The following is a 25515-nucleotide window of genomic DNA, read 5'->3' as shown; positions in this document are numbered from 1 at the left end:
AGCACACAAAAAGTGAGTGCGTGAAATTCAAGTATGGTCAGTCTAGTTGTGCCAATCCACTTCCTGGTTTTGATAAAGGGATATAGTTATTGTGGGGAACTCAGTAATAGGTACAAAGGACCTCTTCTATTTTTGCAAGTTCTATGAGCTCATAATTATTTCAAAATAAAAAAGCAAAAAAGTGTACGAGTATAATTATCATAATGTAGAGAAAATAGTACAAGCTCTTAAGGCGGACAAAACTGGCTCAATCTGAATACTGACATTTACTAGCTGATAACAGTGGTGAGTTACTATCACTCAGTCACATTTATCTGAAAGTAGAAATGATTACAGAAAATGAGTTTAAAGTACCTGGCATCGTGCCTGATGACAGTAGCTAGAAAACAATGGAAGTTATTATTATTATGGCAAAGAATATCTTAGTATTTGGAAGATGTAATTGTGCTCTTCAAATATAGTGGATCAGTATGCTCTAGCAAGCATCTAACAGATCTTACTGTTTGTACCTATAAGGAGGAATGTCACGGGGTAAGACACCTCATGACATGACTGAAACCTAAATGCCCAAAGAGAAAAATACTACTCAGTAACAGTGTACGTATATAAGCAGCATATTTTCATGTATTTACTTATCGATACAGTGCAGTTATTTAAAACACAGTATCAGTCTGTTATTATGCTTAGATATACCATATTGACATTTGAGTGTCTGTGAACTGTACTCTTAAATGTCAAATTTATACATAAAGTACACAGAATAGACACTAAATAAGTCTGATACTCTAGCATCAACATGGAAGCAAGGATGTTTGAAAAAAGTGGAAGAATTAAAAGTGAGCTAACACCTTGCTACTCTTTGTCTCTGTACAGAGGAAACTGTATAGCTCAAAGAGCCCTGGCCCTACACAGAAAAAAGAAAACAGGTCGCTGAGGAGAACCAGCCAGCTTCTGACCAAAGGCACCCACCGTCTAATAAGGCTACTTGCTACATTCTCCCTGAATGACACATTCAAGATCAGATAACCCAGCAGGCCAAACTGCAAGATCCAGGAATAGGCAAATTAGCTGAACTTTCTGGATACCTAAGTCATCAGTATCTAAATATCATTAAATATTTAAGGATTTTCAAAGGCCCATTCTAACTCAAAAGTCTATGCCTTGTACTTCTAACTACCTAAAGTAATTGACATGAAAATAGGGGAGTTAAATAACCTAAAATAATGCATTCTTTCTTTCTCTCTCTCTCTCTCTCTGTCTCTGTCTGTCTGTCTGTCTCATACACTAAGTAACAGAAACTCTACTGGGCCCTAGGGTTCATGAAGTTAAGAAGCAGAGTTGCCCACATGGAGTTCAGGGCCTAGCTCTATGTGGGAGATAAGACACATGGACTCATGTAACTACAATGCCAGGTTGCTAGTGCCAAGAGCCATAGGCAAAGTCCACACAAAGTGAAAGGGGAGGTCAAAGGAGGGCAAACCATATCTGATGATTAGATAGCATGAAGGTTCTGTGGCAATGACTACATTAAAAATGATCCTTAAAGGATGGATCAAGAGCAACTGGAGATTGGCATTTGAGAAACAAGTAAGAGTCACATCAGCTGCACATGTGGGAAAAGCATGGAGAGTTTATTTTAAAGAAATGTAGGCCAGGTTTCAGCAACGGTGATGGGAATTTCCTGGGGAGTACTACACGGCTAGGATCAGGGAGACTGAGATCTAAAGGATGTTTCTGGAGAACAGGAATGCCATGATTAACTGGTGCTTTATGAAGACTCATCTGGCAGCACTGAGCACTCTGGACTAGCAAGAAGTGGGCTACAACCACTCCTCAAAACCATGAAAGCCGATACTTCAGTACAAGTGAGAGGCTATGAGGATCTAGAAGTAGAGAAGGACCGAGGTAGAAAGCAAAAGAGACTAGCCACTGGGGAAGACTCAAAGATGAATCAGCTTTGGGCCCAGATCTCTGGGCTAAATAGTGGTGGTACCACCAAAAGATGTGAAGAACACAGGAGGGGGTTTTAGAGAAAGATGAACATGGCCGATTTTAGAAACTGTTGGTTTGAGATTATGATAAATGAACCAAGTACAGATACCCAGGAGATGGCTGGATATTCAGAACTGACAAGATCTCAAGGGTACCTCAAACTAAAAATGTCTAGAACTAAATGCAGTTCTCTCTCCAAACTACATTATTCTCCAAAGTTCCCTATCTCAGTGGCTGGTTACGAAAGCTAGAAACCTAGAAGTCACCCCTGGCATCCCCTTCTCCGCTATCCTTAAGCCAGTCTCCTATGTCTACCTCTTAAATCAGTCTCAACTCTGCTAACCACTCCAATTCTACCAGCAACTTCTCCGGGCCACTGCCGTGGTTGCAGTGGTCTCAAAATCTACTATCATTCCCCCTAGAGTAGCCAGGGTGATCTTTTAGAAGAGCACATCTGATGTTATCATTCCTTGGCTCACACCACTTTGAAAGTGGTGTGAAAAGCTTCAAAAGCTTCTCATTGCTGAACTCTAAAAACCCAAATCCTGACCAGGCGTGGTGGCTCACGCCTGTAATCCCAGCACTTTGGGAGGCCGAGGCGGGTGGATCACCTGAGGTCAGTTCAAGACCAGCCTGGCCAACATGGTGAAACCCCGTCTCTACTAAAAATACAAAAATCAGCTGGGCGTGGTGGCAGGTGCCTGTAATCCCAGCTACTCGGGAGGCTGAGGCAAGAGAATTGCTTGAACCCGGGAGGCAGAGGTTGCAGTGAGCCGAGATCACACCATTGCCCTCTAGCCGGGGGTAAAGAGCGAGACTTCATCTCAAAAATAATAATAATAATAATCATCATCATCATCATCATCATCCTGGGGAAGGCAATGGGGAGATGTTGGTCAAAGGAGACAAAATTTTAGTTAATAGGAGGAGTAAGTTCCAGAGATCTACTGTACAACAAAGTGACTACAACTAACAACTATTGTGTACTAGAAAATTGCTGAGAGTAAATTCTAAATGTTCTGACCACACAAAATATGTATGTGAGGCCATGCTTATGTTAAGTAGCTTGATTGACTCATTCTACAATGTGTATGTATTTCAAAACACGTTGCACACGATATATACAATTTTTGTCAATTAAAAAATAAATTAAAGGGCTGGGCATGGTGGCTTATGCCTGCAATCCCAGCACTTTGGGAGGCGGAGGCAGGCGGATCGCTTGAGCCAAGGAGTTTGAGACCAGCCTGGGCAACACAGCAAGACCCTATCTCTACAAAAAATACAAAAATTAGCTGGCCATGGTAGTGTGCAGCTATAGTCCTAGCTACTCAGGAAGTTGAGGTGGGAGGACTGCTTGAGCTCAGGAGGTCATGGCTGCAGTGAGCTATGATTGCACCACTGCACTCCAGCCTGGGCAACAGCGAGACCCTGTCTCAAATCAATCAATCCAATGAATAAATGAAAAAATAAAAACCCCAAATCCTGAACAGGGTGGGCAAGGCCGAGGACATGTGGCCACCATCTACCTCTCTCACCTCATCTCTTGCCATTCTCCCCCAACTCAGCCATACTGTCATTTTTCATGCTTCCTTTGGTCTCAGGTCCTCTCATATGCTGTTCTCTCAGCTTCTTCTCACCTCCCCAGCCCCTGACTCACATCTAGGGAACTTATATGTATTCTTCAGACCCCAGGTCAAGCATTTTCTCAGGACAATTTCCCAGGCTCCTCAAACTATTGTGCCCCTGTACTACTCCCACGCAACACTGATCACAGCTTGTTATTATATATTGGCGTGACTATCAGAAGAATGTTTATCAATCCCATGAGAACTATAAGCTTCGTGAGGGAGAAACTGTCTGCTGTGCTCACCATCATATCCTAGCACCTGGCATAGTGCTTAACACATACTGGACTCTCAGATACTCAATGAATACAGAATGAAAGATTGGAACTGGAGCTAGAGAATTGGAAAGCAACTGACAATGGAGAAAAAAGAGGGTGAGGACAGAACTCTGGGGAAAATAATATTTAGGAGGTAGGAAAGAAAAAATGAGCCGCATAGAAGGCAAGAGGCAGAAATGAGAGGAGAGCCAGGAATGTATAGGGAAAAGGATAAAGGAAGGAGCAGTCAACAGAATCAATCCCTGCATAGAAATTTAAAAGTCAAGAACTCAACCAAGGCCACTGGAATTGAGCAGTAAAGTAGTTTCAATAGGGAACAGAAGCCAGACCACAAGAAGTAAGGAGTCAATAGTACGGAAGTGGAAGCAGCATGTGTGGACTAATTTTTAAAGAAGTTTGTGCAATAAGGGGAAGAAAGAGGATGATAGTATCAGTGGTAGCAGGAATACAAGAAGGTGTTTTCAAATAAAGATACTTGGGCAAGGCTGGGTGCAGTGGCTCGCGCCTGTAATCCCAGCACTTTGGGAGGCGGAGGTGGGCAGATTACTTGAGGTCAGGAGTCCGAGACCAGCCTGGCCAACATAATGAAACAATGTCTCTACTAAAAATACAAAAATTAACTGGCTGTGGTGGTGCATGTCTGTAATCCCAGCTACTCGGGAAGCTGAGGCGGGAGAATCTCTTGAACCCAAGGAACCCAAGAGGTGGAGGTTGCGGTGAGCCGAGATCATGCCACTGCACTCCAACCTGGGCAACAGAGCTGTCTCAAAATGGACAGCTCTGTCCATTTTGGGAGGGGAGGGGAGGGGGAGGGGAGGGGGAGGGGAGGGGAGGGGGAGGGGAGGGGGAGGGGAGGGGAAGAGGAGGGGAGGGAAGGGAGGGAATCGAGGGAAGGGAAGGAACCCAGGGAAGGGAAGGAACCCAGGGAAGGGAGGGAACCCAGGGAAAGGAGGGAAGGAAAGGAAGAAAGGGAAGAAAGGGAAGGGAGGGAAGGAAGGAAGGGAAGGAAGTTGAGCAGATTCACAGAGCGGGGGGAAGGAGAATCAAAAATGATGAAAACCAAAAATGTAAGACACAGAATAACCAATGGGGAACTAAGACTCCAGAGGAGAAAGGTGTAAAGAATGGGATTCACTTTGGAAAATAAGATGTCTGATTCCTTCCTCTCAGATGCGAGGGAAGGAGGAAAAAATGGGTGAAGGTAGACCTCCTTAGGTGGTGACAAGGGGACTTTTCAACAGAACAAGAGATGAGGTTAGCCAAAGAGCATGAAAGGTTTGTCACTGTAGTGGTGGAAGGTGTAGTGAGAAGTCAATCTGAGACCGAAGGAATTGCCAAAGCAGCGATGAGACCCTTTCTGAAAGCCTGAACTTGTAGTGGAACTAATTAATTAAACCTGTTATGTGACTTTCAACATCAGAGCTTAGTAGCTTACAGACCCTAAAGTTTGGGGATTAGCATGGGGACAAGGGACAAAGGAACCAAGGGTACTGGCAGGAATTAGGTTTTTGTTTTGTTTTGTTTTGTTTTTTAATGTGAAGAAGGCATTCATTTTGCAGCAGCAATATAAGAAGATGATTTAAGACTGGAAGTTTAAAATAATACCTATAGCATGGATCCTATGCTCCCACTGATGTTCCGATTTATGGACAGACTAGGGTGTTTTATTATAGTCTATTTAGCATTATTTCACCTACTATAAAATGAAAAGAGGCGCCAAATCCACTAGAGAGAAGGACCTGAAAAGGACAGTCTTGAAAAGTTTCCAATGCTTTTTTTTTTTTTCTTCAAGGAAAAAATACTACAGGAATCCTTTTTGGCTGTGCTTGTAATTAAGTGGACTGGCCTTCCCTCTGAAAAAGAATATAGGTCTGGCTTTGAAATGCTCACACTGAAAGGTAAACTCTGCCTCCCTTCCTGGTAGTATCCAAGGCTTACAGATCCAATGACAGCCACCAATAGAGATGAGGAAACCCGAGTACTGCTGCACTTGTTCCATGCCCAGCTCTTAGATGGCACAACACCCAGCACCCATCTGAAAGCCATTTCATAACCAGGTATTTGAGACAGAGTTTGACAGACATGTAAACTGCCTACTCGTCTTGATTCTCCAAATATTACCTTTGCACTGGCAACTCATCAGAAAAACAAAGTAGGCCACATTATATACTTCTTCACAGAAGCACTTTTACCAACTAAAAGTTAACACTGTATGCTCCATCTTTATAGAGAATCAACAAAAGAGCCATCAAATTGAAAAGGATTCAAGAATCTTTGGGTAATACACTGCCTGAAGAATTGAATCACTGTGTCACTATCTTTTAGAGAAAAGCCAAACAACAAATTTGTCCTTGAATTTAATCCAGGAAGAATGTGCTGTTTCTGACTTGTCTTCAGAAAATGAAAACTCTATATCCAACATGTTTCTCACCCTGCCAGCAGTCCTGAACCTAGAGCCAAATTATACTGACCAAGGGTTATGATCTGCTCCACTGGAAGCCTTAAAAGCCCCCATTCCTTTAGCTTCCTCCACATTTCCTATATTCCATTCTATTTTAAAAAGGGATGTGTGAAATGACCACGAGTGAGAAATACCAACTTTTGGATGGTGATTACCTCTGCTGTGAAGAGGGAGGAAAGGATGGAATTCCTTCAGCTGGGTGGTGGACCCACAGACATTTATGTTATTTTTCATAAGCTTTCTATAGCAAATACTTCAGAACGACTTTTAAGAGGAGTCGGGGGCAAATGGCAGAGATGGGGTGGGGATGAATGTATGCTCTAGGGGGACAAAATGGCTGCACGATAAGTCCACAGGTGAGGAGGCAGAGGGCTTGTTTAGGAAGACCAAGTTGCTTATGGGAGCCAAAGCACGGGGTGTATACACAAGGGAGGGGAGAAAGAGCAATGCTGGGAAGATAAGATGGCAGCAGAGTGGTGAGGACCGTGAACACCTGGCTAGGGAATGTGCGATAAGGTAGGAAAGGAGAGTTTCTGAGTAAGGGAATGAGAAGACTGCAGGTATGTCTTAGGGAGCAGATAGAATAGAAGGGAGAGATGCTGAAGTCAGGGAGGCCTAGCTGAAGGAGACTGCCAGGGCCTAGGAGACAGACACCGGGGATGAGGGTAGGGCAACGTGACTAGAAAGGATGAGGCAAATGTGATGAAGTCTACAGAGAAGCGGGGATGGGTAGACAGAGGAGACTCCAGGGTGATGAGAAGAAAATGGCACCATTAAGAGAAACAAGAACACCAAAAGAAGGAACTCGGGGGAGGGAGAAAATTGAGTTGAACAATTTCAGCTTGACCATGAGTCTGGGATGCCAGGTGAAAACTCAAGGGATCTCCAGCAGGCAGTAAGGAAAGAGAAACTGGGGCTCAAAAGAGAGGTAGCACTAGGGGAAAAAACATGGCTAGGGTAGCATCTGCTTTGCCTATCTGTCAGCTGTTGTCATGCTCAGATGAAAGAGTCAATGGAAAAAGGCTGGGTAAACTCTAAGGAGCTTTGTTACTATACAATTTCATGTGCATGGAAGTGACTAAAGCCAAGGGGGTAGCTTAAAGCCACGGGGAGAAGAATAAATGCAGAGCAGCTTGCTGAGGCCTGGAAGCTGCAGAATCTTTACAGAAAGAGCAAGGTGGAAGAGGACTGCGAGAAAGACCCAAGGACTCACATCTCCATGGAATCTGTTCTCGCTGGGGCTCCTGTGAGCCTCCTCCTGGCCACACACTCCATGGCCTCTTTTCATTCTTTATCTTACTGAAACTTGCAACATTTCATACCATGGTCTGCTCCCTTCCTTCTTGAGATTCTCTCTCCTACTGACTTCCATCACAGCCCTTTATCCAAAGATTTTCTACTGCTTTGGCTGCTGCCACTTGGTTGTCTCCACTGGCTCTTCTCGCTCTCCGCACCATGGAAAAGTGTCCATGTCCCCCGGGGTCCTCTCCTTAGCCCATATATTTTTATGTTACATACTCTTCCCAGCTCATGAATGTCTGTGGTCTTTAGTGCTACCAATATGCTAATGACTTCAGAAGCTTCAGAGTCAGGTTTCCAACTGCTTCTGAGCCATTTCCACGTGGTAGTTGTAGAGCTGTAAGTCCATGCCTTCAGACTAATTTCCCCATTGGGCTTATCTACAACATCTTCCTTCTCCTGTAATATGTCTATTCAGATGAATGGGAGCAGCTCCTATCTTTCAAGTGAAAGTTTGTTCAACTCCATCTTCCAAATGGCCACTCAAGCCCTCCAAATCTCTCATGGCTGTCCCCTCTTTTCTATCTCCACTATGACTGTATTAAGGCCCTTATCACTTACCTGGGAAACTAAAATAACTTCCTAGTTGGGCTTCCTGACTTCAGTCTCTCCCGCCCCTAACCCATCACACACACACTGCAGCCAGAGTTCTCTTCCTGAAATCACATTGGATATGTCATTGTCTGTGTAACTTGCATACTGCTTAACTGTGACTTATGAGACTCTTAAGGCTGCTGGCTCTTCTTCCAGCCTCATCCTCTTCTGTTCCCCACTCCTCCATCAACCCCCAATGTTCCAGCTCCAACCGATCATTCAACCATCTTCATAACAAATGGTGCTTTTCCATATTGTTATACATGCGATACAGAAAAGTACCATATAGACACGGTAACTCTCTACCTGATATGCTCCTTTTTCCTTCCTGTCCAGAAAATTGTTACCATTCTTCAAGAGTTGGTTCAAGTATCATCTCCTCTATAAAGCATTCTATGACTTGCTACACTGGCATAATCGTCTTTTCCCTTGTACATCTTCTTCCTTCTCACAGCACTATGCATACCACTGTAGGCTTTGTCATATTATACCACAATTACTCAACTCTATATCCTATGAGGTTATGCAGGCCTCAGGGTATAGTATTGTGCACCTTGCACAGTATTAAATTCACCATGGTGCTCAGTGAATGTTTCTGGAATGAAGACATGAATGCCTGAATGAACGAGGGTTAAGGTATCTTTCTCATGCACTAGAGCACCTAAACACAAAGTGCTCCTGGAAGGAATCCTGAAAGCAGTCTTACTCATGGTAGTCTACCAGATTACAGGGTATCACCTACCTACAGTAGGCCCTACTATAGTCACAACATTAACCCAAAGCCAAATTCCTTAGTACCCTCAAGGCCAAAAGGTAGCTATGGGATTTCTCAAATCCAGAAGCAATGTTAGTATTCAAGATGCCACATTGTAGCAGGAGCCATACTGTGGTCAAACCACAGTGACTAGGCCTTTGCCCTCTGAGCAGCACTAACAACTTAGGAGCCCAATTCCTCCCAAGTTCACTCAATACACTTTTACTCTGTATTACTGTCTACCAGGACACTGTACTAGCTAGGCATGAAGGACCAAACAGACTCAGCATTTGATAAGACCACAGACATAGCAGCAAATAAATATGACAGAATCCATTCATTCAACACACACTGACTTAGCATCTTCAATGTGCCAGACTCCTTCCCAAGAACTGAAAGAACATCAGTGAATAGACAGACAAGCATCCTTGTCCTTAGAGAGACAACAAACAAGATGAATCAGTGAAATATATAACATAGGACACAGTGACAAGCACTCAAGAGAAAAATTAAACACAGAAAAGACATATTAAAAGTTTAGCTAAAGGGCCAGGGAAGGTTTCATAGCAATGTGTTAATAACACAGAGGCATGAAGAAAAGGCTGCAGGGACACAAAGAAGGAATGATTCCTTCAAGAGAAGCTGGGGAAGAATCCAGAGAGGGTGTGGCTCTTGAGGTAGGTTCTGAAGGATGACTAGCAGCTTCTGAAAGGGGTGGAGAAAGGGCATCCAGGTTCCGTGAGAATGGCACATGCATGATGGGAGAAGGAAAGGCTCTGCGTAGTTTGAGAACAATGCACTTGGGAAGAAGTGATGTAAGTCAAGGTTGGAGGAGTCAGAAGGACTTTTAGGCCATACCAAGAGAATGGATTTCACTCTGTGGGCAACAGGGAACCGATGATAGTTTTGGAACTGAGAAACAAGCTGGTCGGCCTCACTCTAAGGACGAACACGCTGGAGACAGGGCGTGGGCCAGAATGCAGGGGCAGACCAGGCAAGGAGGGCTAGGTAGAAGCAGGCCACTGTGGCAATCTCAGGACATGGACACTCTTTCTCTACTTCTCTGGGCAACAGGAGGCAGGGAATCTGCCCTTGACTCCTTACAAAATAGCAGAGCTGACTCCAGAATCAGACCACACACATCTGGACTCATCACTCCTACTGCAGTGTTTACATACCTGAAACAAACAGGTGTCCACTTCAAAACGCCAGTGAGATGACAGCTTTTTGTCAAACATGCAACAAAATTTTTTTCAGTTTGCAGCAGAATCCACAGTTAATGTTCTTGTTTAGGACTTTAATTGAAGAAACACTATGATGACTATGTTTTTAGACTCCTGTATAACCATTTAAATGGCATTCTTTATATGATGTTTTCTGCTGTCAGCTGCTTGCTTTTATACTTGGACTAAATGTTGTGGCCAATTGCTCAAAATGTTTATGTAAAACTTAGTGGAAGAAGAAATAAGTTAGTAGTCAGTGTCAGACAGGCATTTTATTCACCCACTCAGCACTAACTCCATCCTCTAGGGCATCATATACAAACAAAAATAAAACTTGCTGAGAATTCTCCCAATTGTAAAAGTAATACATGTTCATTCTGGGTTTTTGAAAAATATTGACAAGTGAAAGGAAGAAGACAAGACATGCATAATCCCTTTCTTCAGATAGCCCAAATACTGAAACCTTTGGTGTACTTCTTTCCAGCCTCTTTTCTACAGATAATTTTTGTTTTTCGTAGTTGAGGTCACACTACATACACAACCTTGTCATATCATCAGTTTGAATAACTTCCCCAGTTCATCATCAGTGACAGCATAAGGTGGAACTGGGTACACAGGGTGAGTCAAAAAGCCAAGAGTACAAGCAGCAAAAGGGACCATAATGTTTAATTGCAACTTTTGATAATTCTCACATATATTAGCATAAAATCTTTCAATCTATCCTAATTTGACCCTTGGGAGCGATACAGAATAAATCGAATCCCTGCTCCACAGAAAGGCACTTCAAATATTCAAAGATGGGTCCATCATGTCCCTTTTTAGTCATCTTTTCTTCAGACAAGATCAGCATTTATTTTGATCACTGCTCCAACTGCAGTCCCTTCACTAACCTGGTTATCTGTGTCTGAACTCTCTTCAGTTTGTTAATGTCCCTCTTAAAACTTGGCATCTGGCTTGGAATACAACACTTCAGATGGGGCTATTGTTACATTTTGTCTGGCAATTATGTTATACTTCTGTTAACTCAGCCTAGGGGAATATTAACTTTTTAATCAGTCATATCCAATTACTGGTTCAAATAAGCTTGGATCCGTTAAGACAGACCTCCCATCCTTTACTGATAACAACTGAGTAACTGTTATCTATATCAATTTTATATTATTAGTTTTGCTCCAATATCCTACCAAGTTAAGATCATTTCAAACCCTGATCCCATCACCTAGCACACATTGGCTAGTATGGGGTTTTTCATACATTGGAAATGCATGTCTTCTATGTGCTCCTCTGCATTGCATCAGAAATGCTGGAAAGGAAGGGCCCTACACAGCAAGATGTTAGCGACCACCCTTCCTAGCATTAAGCCTGAAATCCATAGGCTGTAACTCCACCTAAGTGTACTGCCACCATTTGGCCCAGGTGTCTTTACCGGGGTCTGTCATATGGCCTTGGTTCCATCAAGACAATGTGTCAATAACACTCCCAATGGTTGGTTTCTTTTCTAAGGACTTAAAAATCTTGTTTAAAATGATTATTTGTAGAATTTTTGCCAATTGTTGCCAAGGGTGAACATGCAGCTCGCTGTTGTTAATTTTCAGAATCTTCTTTCCCATTCTGGAAATCTAGAACATTCACTCATCTCCACTCTTACTTAAAAGTTTGAACAGAGTCACATAAATAAAATGCCCTGTGGCCTGATCCATGTACATGTCCCTACAAGCACTGTGCTAGAGGAGATTCCAGAAGTTGGGGCAGCTATAAAAGTGGGCTCCCACAGCTAAGGCAATGGGGATAATAAACAGCATTTTTTCAGAATTCAGACATAATAATGAACACCATAAAAGAAAAAAAGATTAAAAGATACAAACTAATCTAGATTAGAACTGTCCTAAAAAATGGTGGGGTAAAAGCAATAAAACAAAAGCTACATTTCCCCGACAGCCTCAAGGTCACCTGTGTAGAAGCTGCTGATGGGCTACTCTCTGTGAACCCTGGACCTCTTTCCCCATTCACATCCTATCAAAATATACCTCCCCTTCAGGCTGACCTGGGCAATGACAACCCACCACATCCACTGGAAGTCCTTCGGTGACAGCCACAGCAGCTACTCACTCTCTCTTCCCTTTCTGGGGCATCTCTTTTCCATGTTATTGTCCTAGTGATGGAACATTCCTCAGAATGCTGTGACAAACCTTTCATGGTCAGGGATTGAAAAGGTAGAGTGGCAGTAAGCCATACCATAGTCATCCTAGTTCTACACTGCTACCTGGTACTTTATCATTGAACACTTGGAAAAGTTCTAGAATGCTGGGCTTTACCCAGAAATTCACATCACTATCTTCCTCTGTGATATTTTAGAAAATATAACTGTGCCGGGACCACAGGTCTGGATATTCTGATGCAGTCTATCGAGGACATCTGTATTTTTTTATTTTTAACTTTTATGGATACTGTGTTTTAAGCTCCATAAGTGGGTTTCATATGTGCTTCTGGCAAAGAACCACTGTTCTACACCTAACTTCTCCAAACTAGCAAATGGTTACAATTACTAACCCCTCCCCCACCATTATGAGGGATAAGACTTTTTTTAATTGACCCTGTTCCTTACATATACAAGTGTTAGTGTTAAATGAGTTTTGCATAAGCAAAAAATTAAGAGTTGAGAAGCAAATATACCCCATGTTAATTTGACCCACAGTCAATCTTGCAAAGTAGAAGAGAAACAATTTAGCATTATCTTTAACAGTTAGGGTCATCTTTATGGTCTTATATTCTACTTACCGTTTCCAAACTTCTTAAATAAAGACGATAATTTGTGATGTAAACTCTTCCCTTAATGGGGCCATTGAAAGGACATATGTAAATAACTTCTTTGTCTATTAAGATAAAAAAAGTACCCTAAAATAATGGAAATAGATACCAAGATACACAACAAATGGCACTAATTTAATATAAACTATTCAGCTAAGAATAACTACAATTTTAAAAATTACTGAAAAGGCTGAAAGCAAGCACTGGCAATGTTTCTACATTACCGTGCTGGGTTGAGTTGGGGTAGTGGGAGAACTAGTGGGGCCACACCACCTCCAGGCACTAACAGTGCTTCCCTGAGCTTTCCCACAATGCTGTCACTACCTGGGGCAAGGTGACAATAGAAGTGAATGAGAATACTGCTGCTGCTACCCTAAGGTGGTTGTAAAGGTAACTATTTGAGCTACTTCAGCCAGAGGACGGCAACTCACCTGGGACAGTCTCACGGACTAACCACTAGACTGAGAGATGAGGCTACCAATCTCTAACCACAGAAACATAATCATGTTTTTAATAAATAAATGTCAGCAGTAGAAATCTTTCCAGTTTATTCTGTCTTTTTTTGTTTTTGAGATAGGGTCTTGCTCTATTGCCCAAGCTGGAGTTCAGTGGCACAATCATGGCTCACTGCAGCCTCAACCTCTCAGGCTCAAGCAATCCTCCCACCTCAGCCTCCTGAGTAGCTGGGACTATGGGTATGCGCCACTGCACCCAGCTCGTTTTTTAATTTTTAGTAAAGATGAAGTTTTGCTGTGTTGCCCAGGCTGGTCTCCAATTCCTGGCCTCAAGTGATCCTCCTACTTTGGCCTCTCAAAGTGCTAGGATTACAGGTGTGAGCCACCGCACCAAACCTTTTTCTTTTTAATAGTCTAGAATAGAGTTTGGCTAGGTTCATTTCAAACACTGAAGTGATATAAAACAGGTGGCCGAAAGAATAGTACATCTTTGGTAGAATAAACATAAGGAGAAGCTAAATCAGAATAATTAATTATAATAGAAATATGCCTCTCATCTTTCAGGGATGTCCTTGAATGTGTTAATGACTCGTAATGATTTTGAAATCCCTTTCTCCTCAAGTTCTAAATAAAAAATACTTAATAAAGCTACTTTATGCTAGTTCCATTAGTTACCACCTGGGTTAAGGTTCAGGCGCTGATACCTACCACCAAAACTTCATATATGAAGACGATCAAAAGTAAAATATCTTCTTTGCTCTTATCCAGAAATTGGGATGAACACATCCCACTGGTCTCCATTTCAAGACTAGAATGTGTGCAAGTTTGTGGACTCAGAAGAGAATTTCTCACGGTGTATGGCTAATTCCCAAAGGTACCTCGCTGAGGCCCGCCATCTAATTAGCACCAGGTTTTAGCCATTTAAGCTAAACAACCCAGATCTGAATTAATCAAAAGGTTCCCTGGAACAATGGTCATCACATCTGCTTCAAATACATTGAAGTCTGAAAGGAGGGTGTTAATCCACATATAAAATTTGCCCAGAACATTAGCACTTGGCTTAGAAGCTGTCAGATGCTTCTATATTCTTAAGCCGTAGTGATCTAGCCCTTCCAAAGTTGATCCCTTCCTTTTAGTATACGTTTATCATGAAAAATAACATCAAAATATTACCTAAATACTAACTTCCATTTTCTGACAGATGAAAGATATTTTAAAGCAATATGTTCTCCTATACTTCAAAGAGGAGAATGATTAAGCCTTCAAGCCTTTAAGTTTATCATTTTAAAGCATGCATCATTGACTGGAAATCATTTTGCTCTTACAACCTTAAACCATGAGAGCTTATGGCTCCAATGAGAGACTTTCAAGAGATAATCCACATTTTTTTCCCCTAAATCATTCTCAGTCTTTGGTACAGACACAAGAATATCACTACCCTTGTGAGCATGAAGCTCTTGAAAGAACTCTTTAATCAAGAAAGGGATGCAGAGAGTTCTGTGTTAACGCTTCTAAACAAAGGTAGCCTATTTGTCTAAGCCTGACTGCTAAAGAGTAAGCGGGACTGAAGCCACCTGATCCTGCCAGACTTCTCCTCAAGTTATGCAAATCTTATGTCAGCAGGTCCTTACCAGTGATTAGTGTTTCTCCCGGAAGTCGAGGAACAGCCTCAGTGAGATCCCGATTGACTCCATCTCGAGACGTCTAGAAACAAAACAGATGCATCAGAAGTAATGACGTTACATTTACACACTGTTTTTAAGCAACTAGGAATACAAGCCACTAGAAATATGTTTTTTAAAGAAAAAGCATTAGAGATTTAGCATTTGGGAAAACTGGCACAAAAATTCAAACAAAAAAGTTACAATCTGGCACCAACATTAATTAGATGTGTCAAACTAGTATTAAATAATGCTAGCATGCTTTTCAATAATATTATTTTTTAAACTACATTTCCAAGCACTTTAAAGTTAACAGCTTTCGAGAAAGTGATAAAAAGTAAACATTAAGTGTGTTCTATAGATACACATACACTGTAGCAGCTTTCTTTTTTTCATATTCAGCCATCTTTTGGGAAGAGTAGGAAGGAAAACTTCAATTCCACAGAGGCTTAACTGAATAACAGCACAGCCATTAGCCAGAATCCTATTACAATGCCCGAAAATCATTGTGATTACCTATTGCGTTTCCTATTTCACTAAGACCCTTCCTCTCTTTTTACTTCCTCACATTTACTAAGATCCCTGTCCTAGATAAGAGGAAAGAGTGGTCTGTCAGAGAACTTTTGAGCTGGCAAAAGTCTTAGGAGCCATTTGTACAAATTCTTCACATCACTTTACTATTTCTCTAGGCTTCCTGGCTTTAGAGGTATTCCCAAGCATGTGCCTCATTCAATCACTTCCACAGCTCTGCTAGGTGGGCACAGTAATATTAACCACTACAACCTGCAGGCGAGTTCGCAGAGCCTAATTTGCCATAGCTACCCATTGTCTTTCAGGTTATTCAGCTGCCCTAGTGGATTAATACGAAGATGTGTTGCAGGTGCTAGTCTGATGACATTTGAGGCACATCACTAACATCTGTTTGGGCAAAAAGTTTTTTTCAGCAATATTTCATTTTTTTCTATTTGTTGTCCAAAATCACACTGCAATCATTTCATAAGTGAAGTTACTCATGCTTCCGTTAGAGCAGTTTTGTGAGTATTAAGTGAAAAAATATATATACAAGCACATTTTTATTTTTTGAGACAGTCTTGCTCTGTTGCCAGGCAACAGTGGTGCAATCTTGGCTTACTGCAACGTCTGCCTCCCAGCTCCCAGGTTCAAGAGATTCTCATGCCTCGGTCTCCTGAGTAGCTGGGACTACAGGTGTGTGCCACCACGCCCAGCTAATTTTTGCATTTTGAGTAGAGACGGGGTTTCACCATGTTGGCCAGGCTGGTCTTGAACTCCTGGCCTCAGGTGATCTGCCTGCCTTGACCTTCCAAAGTGCTGGGATTACAGGTGTGAGCTACTGTGCACACTTCTGTAAACTATCAGAGGCTATGCAAATGGGGAGAATTATTATGAAACAAGAGAAATGTGAATTGTATATTCAGGTGAGATATAAGCTGTCAAAGAGGGGTGTTATGCTGAATCTTTAATGTTTTTTTTTTCATTCAGAGGCAGAATGAAAATTCCTAGCCAATTTAAAAAATTTTCTAGTACTTGCAAGCTAAACATTTTAACCAGCTGGGCAAGACAAACTGTTCTCAGCCAGGAATGCCTTCCTCAATGAGAAGCAAAACCACACACCTTATATAAATTGTAAGAGAGGAAAGAAATTATCACCCTTTAACACTCCCTCTCACTAACTAAAAACAGGCATAACGAGCAAATGCAATACTCAGTATACCTTTTAAATACCACAGTTCTAGGTCAACCACAAAATAAGGGAAGTGAATGTCTGATTAAAACAGGATAACATGGGATTAACATAGGCTATACATTATACCAGAGCAGCATTACACAAAGGATTTATAGTTACATTCTTGAAATTACTCCTGTGTTTAGAACTGATTCTGGTAACATAAAAATACTTAAATACAATAAAAACATATAATCTTGGAGATGAGGATGGTCCTTGTAGGTACCCAAAACAGAAAATATAGATTGATATATGTGATCACATAAAAACTTTAAACTTCAGTATTTCAAAATCAAAATACCATAAATACAATTAAAAGGCCAACAATAAATCAGGAAGAAGACTTGTAACATATTATAGAGCTGATTATCAAAATATAAGGAACAAGCCAGGTGTGGTGGTCCATGCCTGTAATCCCAGCACTTTGGGAGGCTAAGGCAGGTGGATAGCTTGAGGCCAGGAGTTCAAGACCAGCATGGCCAACATGGTGAAACCCCAACTCTACTAAAAATACAAAAATTAGCCAGGTGTGATGGTGCACACCTGTAATCCCAGCTACTCGGGAGGCTGAGGCACGAGAATCACTTGAACCCAGGAGGCAGAGGTTGCAGTGAGCCAGGATTGCACCACTGCACTCCAGCCTGAGGGACAGAGTTAGACTCTGTCTCAAAAAAAAATTATACACACACATACACATATACACACACACACGGAACACATAATCAATAAGAACTCCCCTCAAAATCCCCAAAAGCCAAATAAAGGACATGAACAATCACTTCACAAGAGAAATGCAAACTAATAACAAACACACTTTTATTTACTTATTTGAGACAGGATCTCACTCTGTCGCCCAGGCTGGAGTGCAGTGGTGAGATCTCGGCTCACTGCAACCTCTGCCTCCCAGGCTCAAACAATCTCCCACCTCAGCCTCCTGAGTAGTTGGAACTATGGGCGCACGCCATCACACTCGGCTAATTTTTTGTATCTTTGGTAGAGACAGGGTTTCACTATGTTGCCTAGGCCAGTCTTGAACTCTTGAGCTCAAGTGATCCTCCCACCTTGGCCTCCTAAAGTGCTAGGATTACAAGCATGAGCCACCTCACCTGACCATAAACACACTTTTTTAAAAAAGGTTAACCTCATTAGTAATCAAGAAATACCAATGAAAAGATCACCTTTTGCTCCCTTCTGATTGCTTAGGCATCTCTATTCACCTGGTGGGAGTATAAATTAGCCTTTCTGGTGGATAATCTTAGGGCCTTAAAGGGCCATGAATAAAGCTTATTTTAAATTAATCCCTTCCTTTGAATGCACATTCCAAAATCTCCCTCTAATTACACAATCTCCCCCTGGATACCTTGAACCATTTTCTGTTAAAGTTGTATTTGTTTTGGTTATGCAACAATTTTATCATAATTAGAAAATAATGCCAATATTTAGGAAGGCGTAGCAGCCTGCTCAGCAGGCCTTAGCCTTCCAGTATGTCCTTCAGCAACCTTTCCAGGTGGAGGATTGCCTAGTACCTTAAACATAAGGTCTAGCAGTAATTTCACGAGACAGAGGTTTTCAAAAATGAAGTTATGTGAAAGGATTTACAAATGTAAAACTCACTTAACACATATAAGGTATTCTATCTAAAAGCTTTTCTGGGCCGGGCGTGGTAGCTCACTCCTGTAAATCCCAGCACTTTGGGAGGCCGAGGCAAGTGGATCACCTGAGGTCAGGAGTTCAAGACAAGCCTGGCCAACATGGTGAAACCCCGTCTCTACTAAAAATACAAAAATTAGCCGGGTGTGGTAGCACGCGCCTGTAATCCCAGCTACTAGGGAGGCTGAGGCAGGAGAATCACTTGAATCTGGGAGGCGGAGGTTGCAGTGAGCTGAGATCTCGCCACTGCACTCCAACCTGGGCTACGGAGCGAGACTCTGTCTCCAAAAAAAAAAAAAGCTTTTCTAGAACAAGGTGAGACAATAAAGAAACCACATGTATAAATGTATTTATATGTGAATGAATAATAAAATTCATAATTCAATAGGCCAGCCCAAAATGACCTAATATTCAAATATCAAAATAAATGCAAGGAAAGAGACAGATAAATCTGAAAATTCAACTTACCCTCTTAATAGACTCATTCTCCAAGGAGTGTGAATTATATTTAGAAGTTGATGCAGAAGCCATCCTGGAAACTCTACCAAGAAACACAACATTCAATATCAACTGAATTTGTATGCAATTTCAAACATATGTGACATCTGAGACTTAAATATGGCAACTGAGAGCAAACGGTACTACTTTACAGGTTCTATTTCCATACTAGGCCCCAGTGGTAATAAGACATACAAACGATGAACCAGAGCACAGGCAGTATGTGAGAGCTCCAATAAAGGTGCAGGGGACTAGGGGAGAACAGACAAGGGGAGCTAAATGCACAAGGGGGAGCTCAGCAGAAGACGCCATACACATTCCAGGAATTTTAATTCCTAGTGCTCTAATTGCCATCTAAAAAAACTTAATGTTTATTAATTGTGCAACAGGCCTCAAATTTCCATACTCCTTAATTTTTAAAGATAATTTAGAGGCAGCCGAGCAGAATGAAAAAAGAATGGACAATTTAACTCACACTATTTTCTCTTTTAAGAATTTTGTTTTCTCCAAATGATGGCAGTTTAGAGTGGCATGGATTTGATTGAAATCAAATTGGTAAGATTTGATTTAATCAGTATTTTCTAGGGAAAGTATATACTTCATTTAAGTAATGCATATTCATCACAATTCAGGCATAAATGAAAGCATTATATTCAGAACATACACAAATACCATTTTAACGCAAGGATTTATTTAGACTTAAGAAGATTACAGCAACAACAGAACACTAAGTAATGCTTTGGTTATTTTATCAAAGTTTAGGACACAGATAGATACATATAAAGTCGGCGGGAGGTAAACTACATCCAATTCAACCAGGTGACTGTGGATATTTATAAATATCTTTTTGCCAGGCTGTATTAAGAGCAACCAGACACACTAACAAAATCCAGCAATGGAGAACATTAACCCATTTATGCCGGAGGTTGCAAATTATTTTTGTGAAAAATCAGACCTTGGTGATGACCTTGAGCAGCAGGATGTAAATAACTCCCACAAGCTTAGCGTTCCAATAGTGGAACACTAGGCATAAATGGGTTAACACACCTTGGCACAAAATCTAGTGGGATTTAATAGCTTCACAGTACTGGCCACTGTCCTTAAGAAATAGTCAAGAGAGGTGACGAAGTCACAGAAAAAGACAGCCACCAGGATGAAGAGGTGGGGAGATGGCCAGATAGGGGCCATCTTACAAGGTTAGGACTGTCAGGATTCCCCCGTGAGAGTTCAACACTACAAGGCCAAGGCTTGTGTCTGTCTGGTTCGTGGCTGTATCCTGGTGCACACTGGAACTCACAACTATCTGGTGAATGATTATGCGGCAAATATACAATACTGTGAAATGTCATGATGGGGCAAACATGTATACTAGTTCACCAAATCCCAGAACACTGGAACTAGGCAACTACCACTGATGCTTGAAAATTAACAATTAGAGCAAAATACGTCTTTATAGAAAGAGATACTCAACTTAGAAGAGCTGAAACTACCTACAGGTAGCACAATGCAAAATTAAAAGTAACTTTTTAAAAAGATTAATGAATAACACTAAAATGAATTAAATTCAGACAAAATCGTAAAATATGCTTTGAAAAACCTTTCTAACCTTAAGTTCATGTCCAAGCAAAATAACCCATTATTCTCAGAGACAGCAGAATGGATGAGATGAACTATGGAGCAAGTCAGATGTATCTGCTCTGAAATTTTTCTATTGACAAAACAAGACTATATATATTAGGGGCAGATTTTCTTCAGTAACAGATATAAAACTACCTTTTAGTATAGATACTTTAATATTTAAAATGCTTCACTAATGTAAGTCAACATTTTAAAACAAAAAGTTAAATTCTTACTATCAAGTCAGTAGAAAAAATCTAAAATCCTGGTTGTACAGTCAACTCAGTCAACGTCACCACCCTGTTTATTCATGGGCCATAAAAGAATGATGAGTCTTCCTGCTATTTCTGATTTTCATGAAAAAATTTCAATTTAAAATGAATATAAAGGACGAAATCCCTCATTTTCCCTTCATTTAACTGTTTTACTACAACTCACATACCATACAGTTCACCCTTTTCAAGTGTACAATTTAAAGGTTTTTAGTATATCCAAAGTTGTGCCACCCATCACCACAATCAATTTTAGAACACTTTTACCATCCCAAAGAGAAACCCCACCCCATACCCATTAGCAGTCACCCACCACTCCCAATCCTCCAGCAACCACGAATTTGCTATCTCTATAAATTTGCCCACTTTGGGAATTTCATATAAATGAAACCGAACAATATGCAGTCTTTATGTCTAAAGCTCTAATTTTTAGAGGAACACCAGACACTACTACTACTGTTAATAGTTGGATCAAGTACACATCCGAGAAATCCAAAGGTCCAGATAACATGTGCCAGTTCCACAATGAGGCTTACTTTAAAATCTCATCAGTGAGCCTCTCTTTGTTGAATGGTTTTGATTGATCTCTGAAGATTATAGAAGCTGGAACAGCATCATGCTGGTGTGCACAAATGTTGCAGCTGACTACATTCAAATTCCAACTCTCCAACTCACCATTTGACCTTGAGTAGGTTATTTAACTTCTCTGGGCTTTGGTTGCTATTACCCCCATTTTACATCAACATTATTAGGTGAAACAAATGAATTAATACATTCATGAAGGGCTTGGAACCACACAGTGTATCTGTTAACAAATTACTAGTATTTTTAAAATTTTTAATTTTTATGAGCACAAAAGGATAGCTAGTGAATGCCAATGTCTTAGCCAATTCTACAAATTAGTCCTGACCTTGGAAATACTAGGAGAAAAGTTAACTAATACAGGGATAGCGCATGGCTAGCAGCCACTCAGTTATAAAGTGCTTTTTGCTTAAAAAAAAAAAAAAAAAGACAATAATGACTCTAATAGGAAAATGGAAAGCAGTGTAGTACTTTGGAAAATGTACTAGACAGGTGTGTACAAGCCCTGGGCTGTCTCTAACTTACCAAGCAAAGAAAGCTCATCCATATCTTCGTGTATAAAATGACTATGTTAGTGTAAAGGCAGTTGGATGATAATCAGAAGCTACAGTGAAGTCTACAAAAATCAGCTACCCTTTTGGTTACAGAGTATTTCATCCCAAAGCCCTAACAATCAAGTTTTTTTATCCTTTTTATTTAAAAAACAAACAAAAAAATGTTGATTTTTGGCTACCTTGGCTTTAAAGCAAAAATTAAAATTTGATTCCGTATATATATGTTAACTACAGCATTCTAACCAGAGGTAGACTTCTATCACTCTTGATCCCCCAAAATAACCTTTGAGATGATTTAAGCCCAACCCTCTCCTGTTACAGAGGAGATGCGGGGGGCCTAGAGGGTGTGTGACAAGGTCCTGGAGTGACTTACTGGCAGGGACAACTCTAGCCTAGGTCTCCCTGCATTGCAGAGTCCCTTCTACCTACAGAAAAGTGCTTCTAAGTGGTCTCTGGAAGGAAACCAGGTTGCACGTGACTGGTCCCAATCTCAGTAGAACAGCTTGAGACTAAGAAACATAGTTAAGAGAACTCAACTCACCTAGCCAACCAACCTTTGGGGCCTCTAAGCCCCAAGAATTTAATCTGTTTTATTTATTTACAGCACCTGTAACAGTGCCTGGCACCCAAAAGATACTTAACAGGTATTTGTTAAATGAGTGAATGAACTGGGCAATTAAGGATTGGCCAAGGAACATAACAGTTGTTGGCAGTGTAATATTTCACTTAAGCCAGAGGTTCATACAAACTCATGTTTGAAATGGTACGACAAGGCCTTGGCTGATCAGGATGGTCCAGGCAGGGTGGTTCTGGGCAGCAGATTTAAGTGTATATACTGTTATGTAGTTAACTGCAGGGTTAACTTGTACCCCTTTGAAACGATTTGCACTGAAAATAATTTGAGTAATGCTACCTTCCCTTATAGACTTTTCCATGAACATTTCAAATTAAGGTACAGCCGTCCCAGTACAGGGGGCTGGGATTGGTCAGTTGAATCTGTGGAGGCAGATACAAAAACCTCTTTCACTGCGCCCTTTTTCCAGACTAAGGAACTGTTTTTCCTTTTCTGTTGAATATGAAAAACAACAATACACAAACCTGAAGCACACATTAACTAAAAACATTAAAAAATGCATGCCATTTTAACGCTTATGTTAAGAATCTAAAAGCAGCAGAACTAGAAAATAATTTTGATCTCTGCCTCATAGGGCCTTTGCAAGCAAACTGTAAACACCACGGAGAGCTCTATTTCCCATCATCACCTGAGTTGAGATCAATGGCCCTGAGTGGTTTTTCTGAACTTTTCTGTATACAAACAAAACAGTGACAAAGGTATGCAGCTTTTGTCTTTTGATGAGCCTTAATGTGGTTTATGACTCTGTGTTGGCATTTACGTTAAGTTCAATCATGCTCTTTCTCTGGAAAGATGCTGCTTATGGAAACATACTGAGACTTAAAACTTGACTTCTAAAGTTTGTCAGAGAACAAGCAGCCTCTCCGTTCAGAATTCCAGGTCTTTCTAAGGTAGTTGTCCTTACTTAGAAGTCTGTTTTCAAAAAGATGCCAAATCTCTTTGGCAGTGGTGCTCAATACCATCAGACCCGAAACTCCCTTTTTATAAAACAAATTTCTGTAAAGTCCCCTTTGCTAGGCTGAAATGAAAACCATGGATATCCTCAATCTAAACATGATACAAAATCAATATACTGTACTAACTCCAATATAAAGGAGAAATAAAAGGACAGTGATTTATAATAAAATAATGTATTTTTCAATGAATTACACCATAACCAAAACATGCCCCCATTTCCAATTTGGCCTCTAGGGGGAGCGTCACCCCCAATGAGAACCATTCACAGAGTTCTGTACCTGGAGTGCCAGTAAACACAGGATTTACTATAAATTTATTCTGATTTTTTGCATTAAAGTAGCTTGGATTGTAGGCCACCTAGGATGCAAAAAAATGAAACATACCTTGAGACGTCCTCAACCAAATCACTGTGAACCAAGATAAATGTTCATATTCCAGCCATTTTGAGACCAGGTATACCATCAATTTAACACATATATTTGTTTATTTGGGGGGAATAAGTGCTCAACTCACATGAAAATAAACTATGATCTGCAAAAGCAGAAGTTTGGTTCATTTTTATACATTTTCCTTTGAACAAGGGACTGACAAATTTTCCGTGTAAAGGGCCAGATACCCAGACATTTCTGTTGCAACTACTCAGTACTGCGTTGTAGCACTGAAGCAGCAATATGTAAATAAATGATGGGCTATATTCCAATAAAATTTTATTTACAAAAACAGGCTGTCACGCCCTGCATTAAGCTGTTAAAATAATTCCCATGTGAACCGTCTTCAGCCAAAGTACATAATAATCATATTCTCTTAAACTAAAAAACAAGCTATTAACCCCACCATTGAGAGCTTGTCAAAATGCCACTATGCCCACCTACAAAACAGTGTGATATAGTTGAAAAAAAGGAAGGGATTCTGTATTCAGACCAATTTGTGTCTCAGATCCCAATTCTCTCACTTAATTACTGCAGTTTCCAGTCTGTAAAATGGGTGTGATGCCAGCCCTCACAGTGCTGTCATGAGGAACAGGTAAAATTATAGCACAGCAGATGGCATAACAAAGATGCTCAAACACCAGTTCCCTTCCTCCTACCAGAGATGCTTTATGCTTTTTTTTTTTTTTTGAGACAGAGTCTCACTCTGTCGCCCAGGCTGGAGTGCAGTGGTACCACCTCAGCTCACTGTAACCTCTGCCTCCTGGGTTTGAGTGATTCTCCTGCCTCAGCCTCCTGAGTAGCTGGGATTACAGATGTGTGCCACCATGCCCAGATAATTTTTGTATTTTTAGTAGCGACAGGATTTCGCCACGTTGGCCAGGCTGGTCTTGAACCCCTGACCTCAAGTGATCCGCCCACATCGGCCTCCTCCTGTGGTGCTAGGATTACAGGCATGAGCCACCACACCCAGCCCAGTGAACTCTTAAGTCACTCCCCAAACTGGTGCTAATATGTTAGGTTGGTTGTCCACAAAATATACCATATCCTTGATTGCCTAACCATTCTGCACACAGGTTTTCTAAGATGATCAATCTAATCTTGCCAAGACTCCAATCAGCTTTACAGTAGTTTACCTTCAAATATGCCTCCTTCCATTAAAAAAAGAAAACACTTGACTCCTAGCCCAGGGAATCTTTCTGTGAAATACTTAACATACAGATCTCATCTCATTACTTTCTATTCAGGCTCAGATATCTAAAAATAGGCTACAAATCTAACTATATTTACTCCAAAAAAGGATCCCCCAAGTAAGTGGCTTACTGTCCACATAGACACATGTAACAGAAGCATTAGAGCTTCTTGATTTGTCTTGGTCACTTCAAATCTTAGGGCTACAGTGTATTTGGTTTGATGATTCCTCTTTGAA

At 41.0% G+C, this 25515-nt stretch overlaps 1 protein-coding gene across 13 annotated transcripts in view; it reads right to left on the bottom strand.

Moving 5' to 3' along the window:
- MTM1 (myotubularin 1) overlaps nt 1-25515 on the bottom strand; it is a 110770-nt gene that overhangs the window by 61441 nt on the left and 23814 nt on the right. For 9 of the 13 annotated variants that reach the window (XM_016944412.3, XM_063804321.1, XM_063804319.1 and 6 more), the window contains 3 exons: nt 19013-19085; nt 15121-15193; nt 13005-13099 (listed from right to left, as the gene is read on the bottom strand). In XM_016944412.3, the coding sequence (XP_016799901.1) occupies nt 13005-13099; nt 15121-15193; nt 19013-19075 (231 nt within the window). In that variant the 5' untranslated portion in view covers nt 19076-19085. Of the gene's footprint in view, nt 1-10181; nt 10227-13004; nt 13100-15120; nt 15194-19012; nt 19086-25515 lie in introns of those variants that run through there. The other 4 variants (XM_063804316.1, XM_063804325.1, XM_063804317.1 and 1 more) reach the window with 2 other exon arrangements.

Source organism: Pan troglodytes, chromosome X (assembly GCF_028858775.2).
Source record: "Pan troglodytes isolate AG18354 chromosome X, NHGRI_mPanTro3-v2.0_pri, whole genome shotgun sequence".
Taxonomy (NCBI): Eukaryota; Metazoa; Chordata; class Mammalia; order Primates; family Hominidae; genus Pan; species Pan troglodytes.
This window is presented reverse-complemented; position numbering and strand designations above follow the sequence as displayed.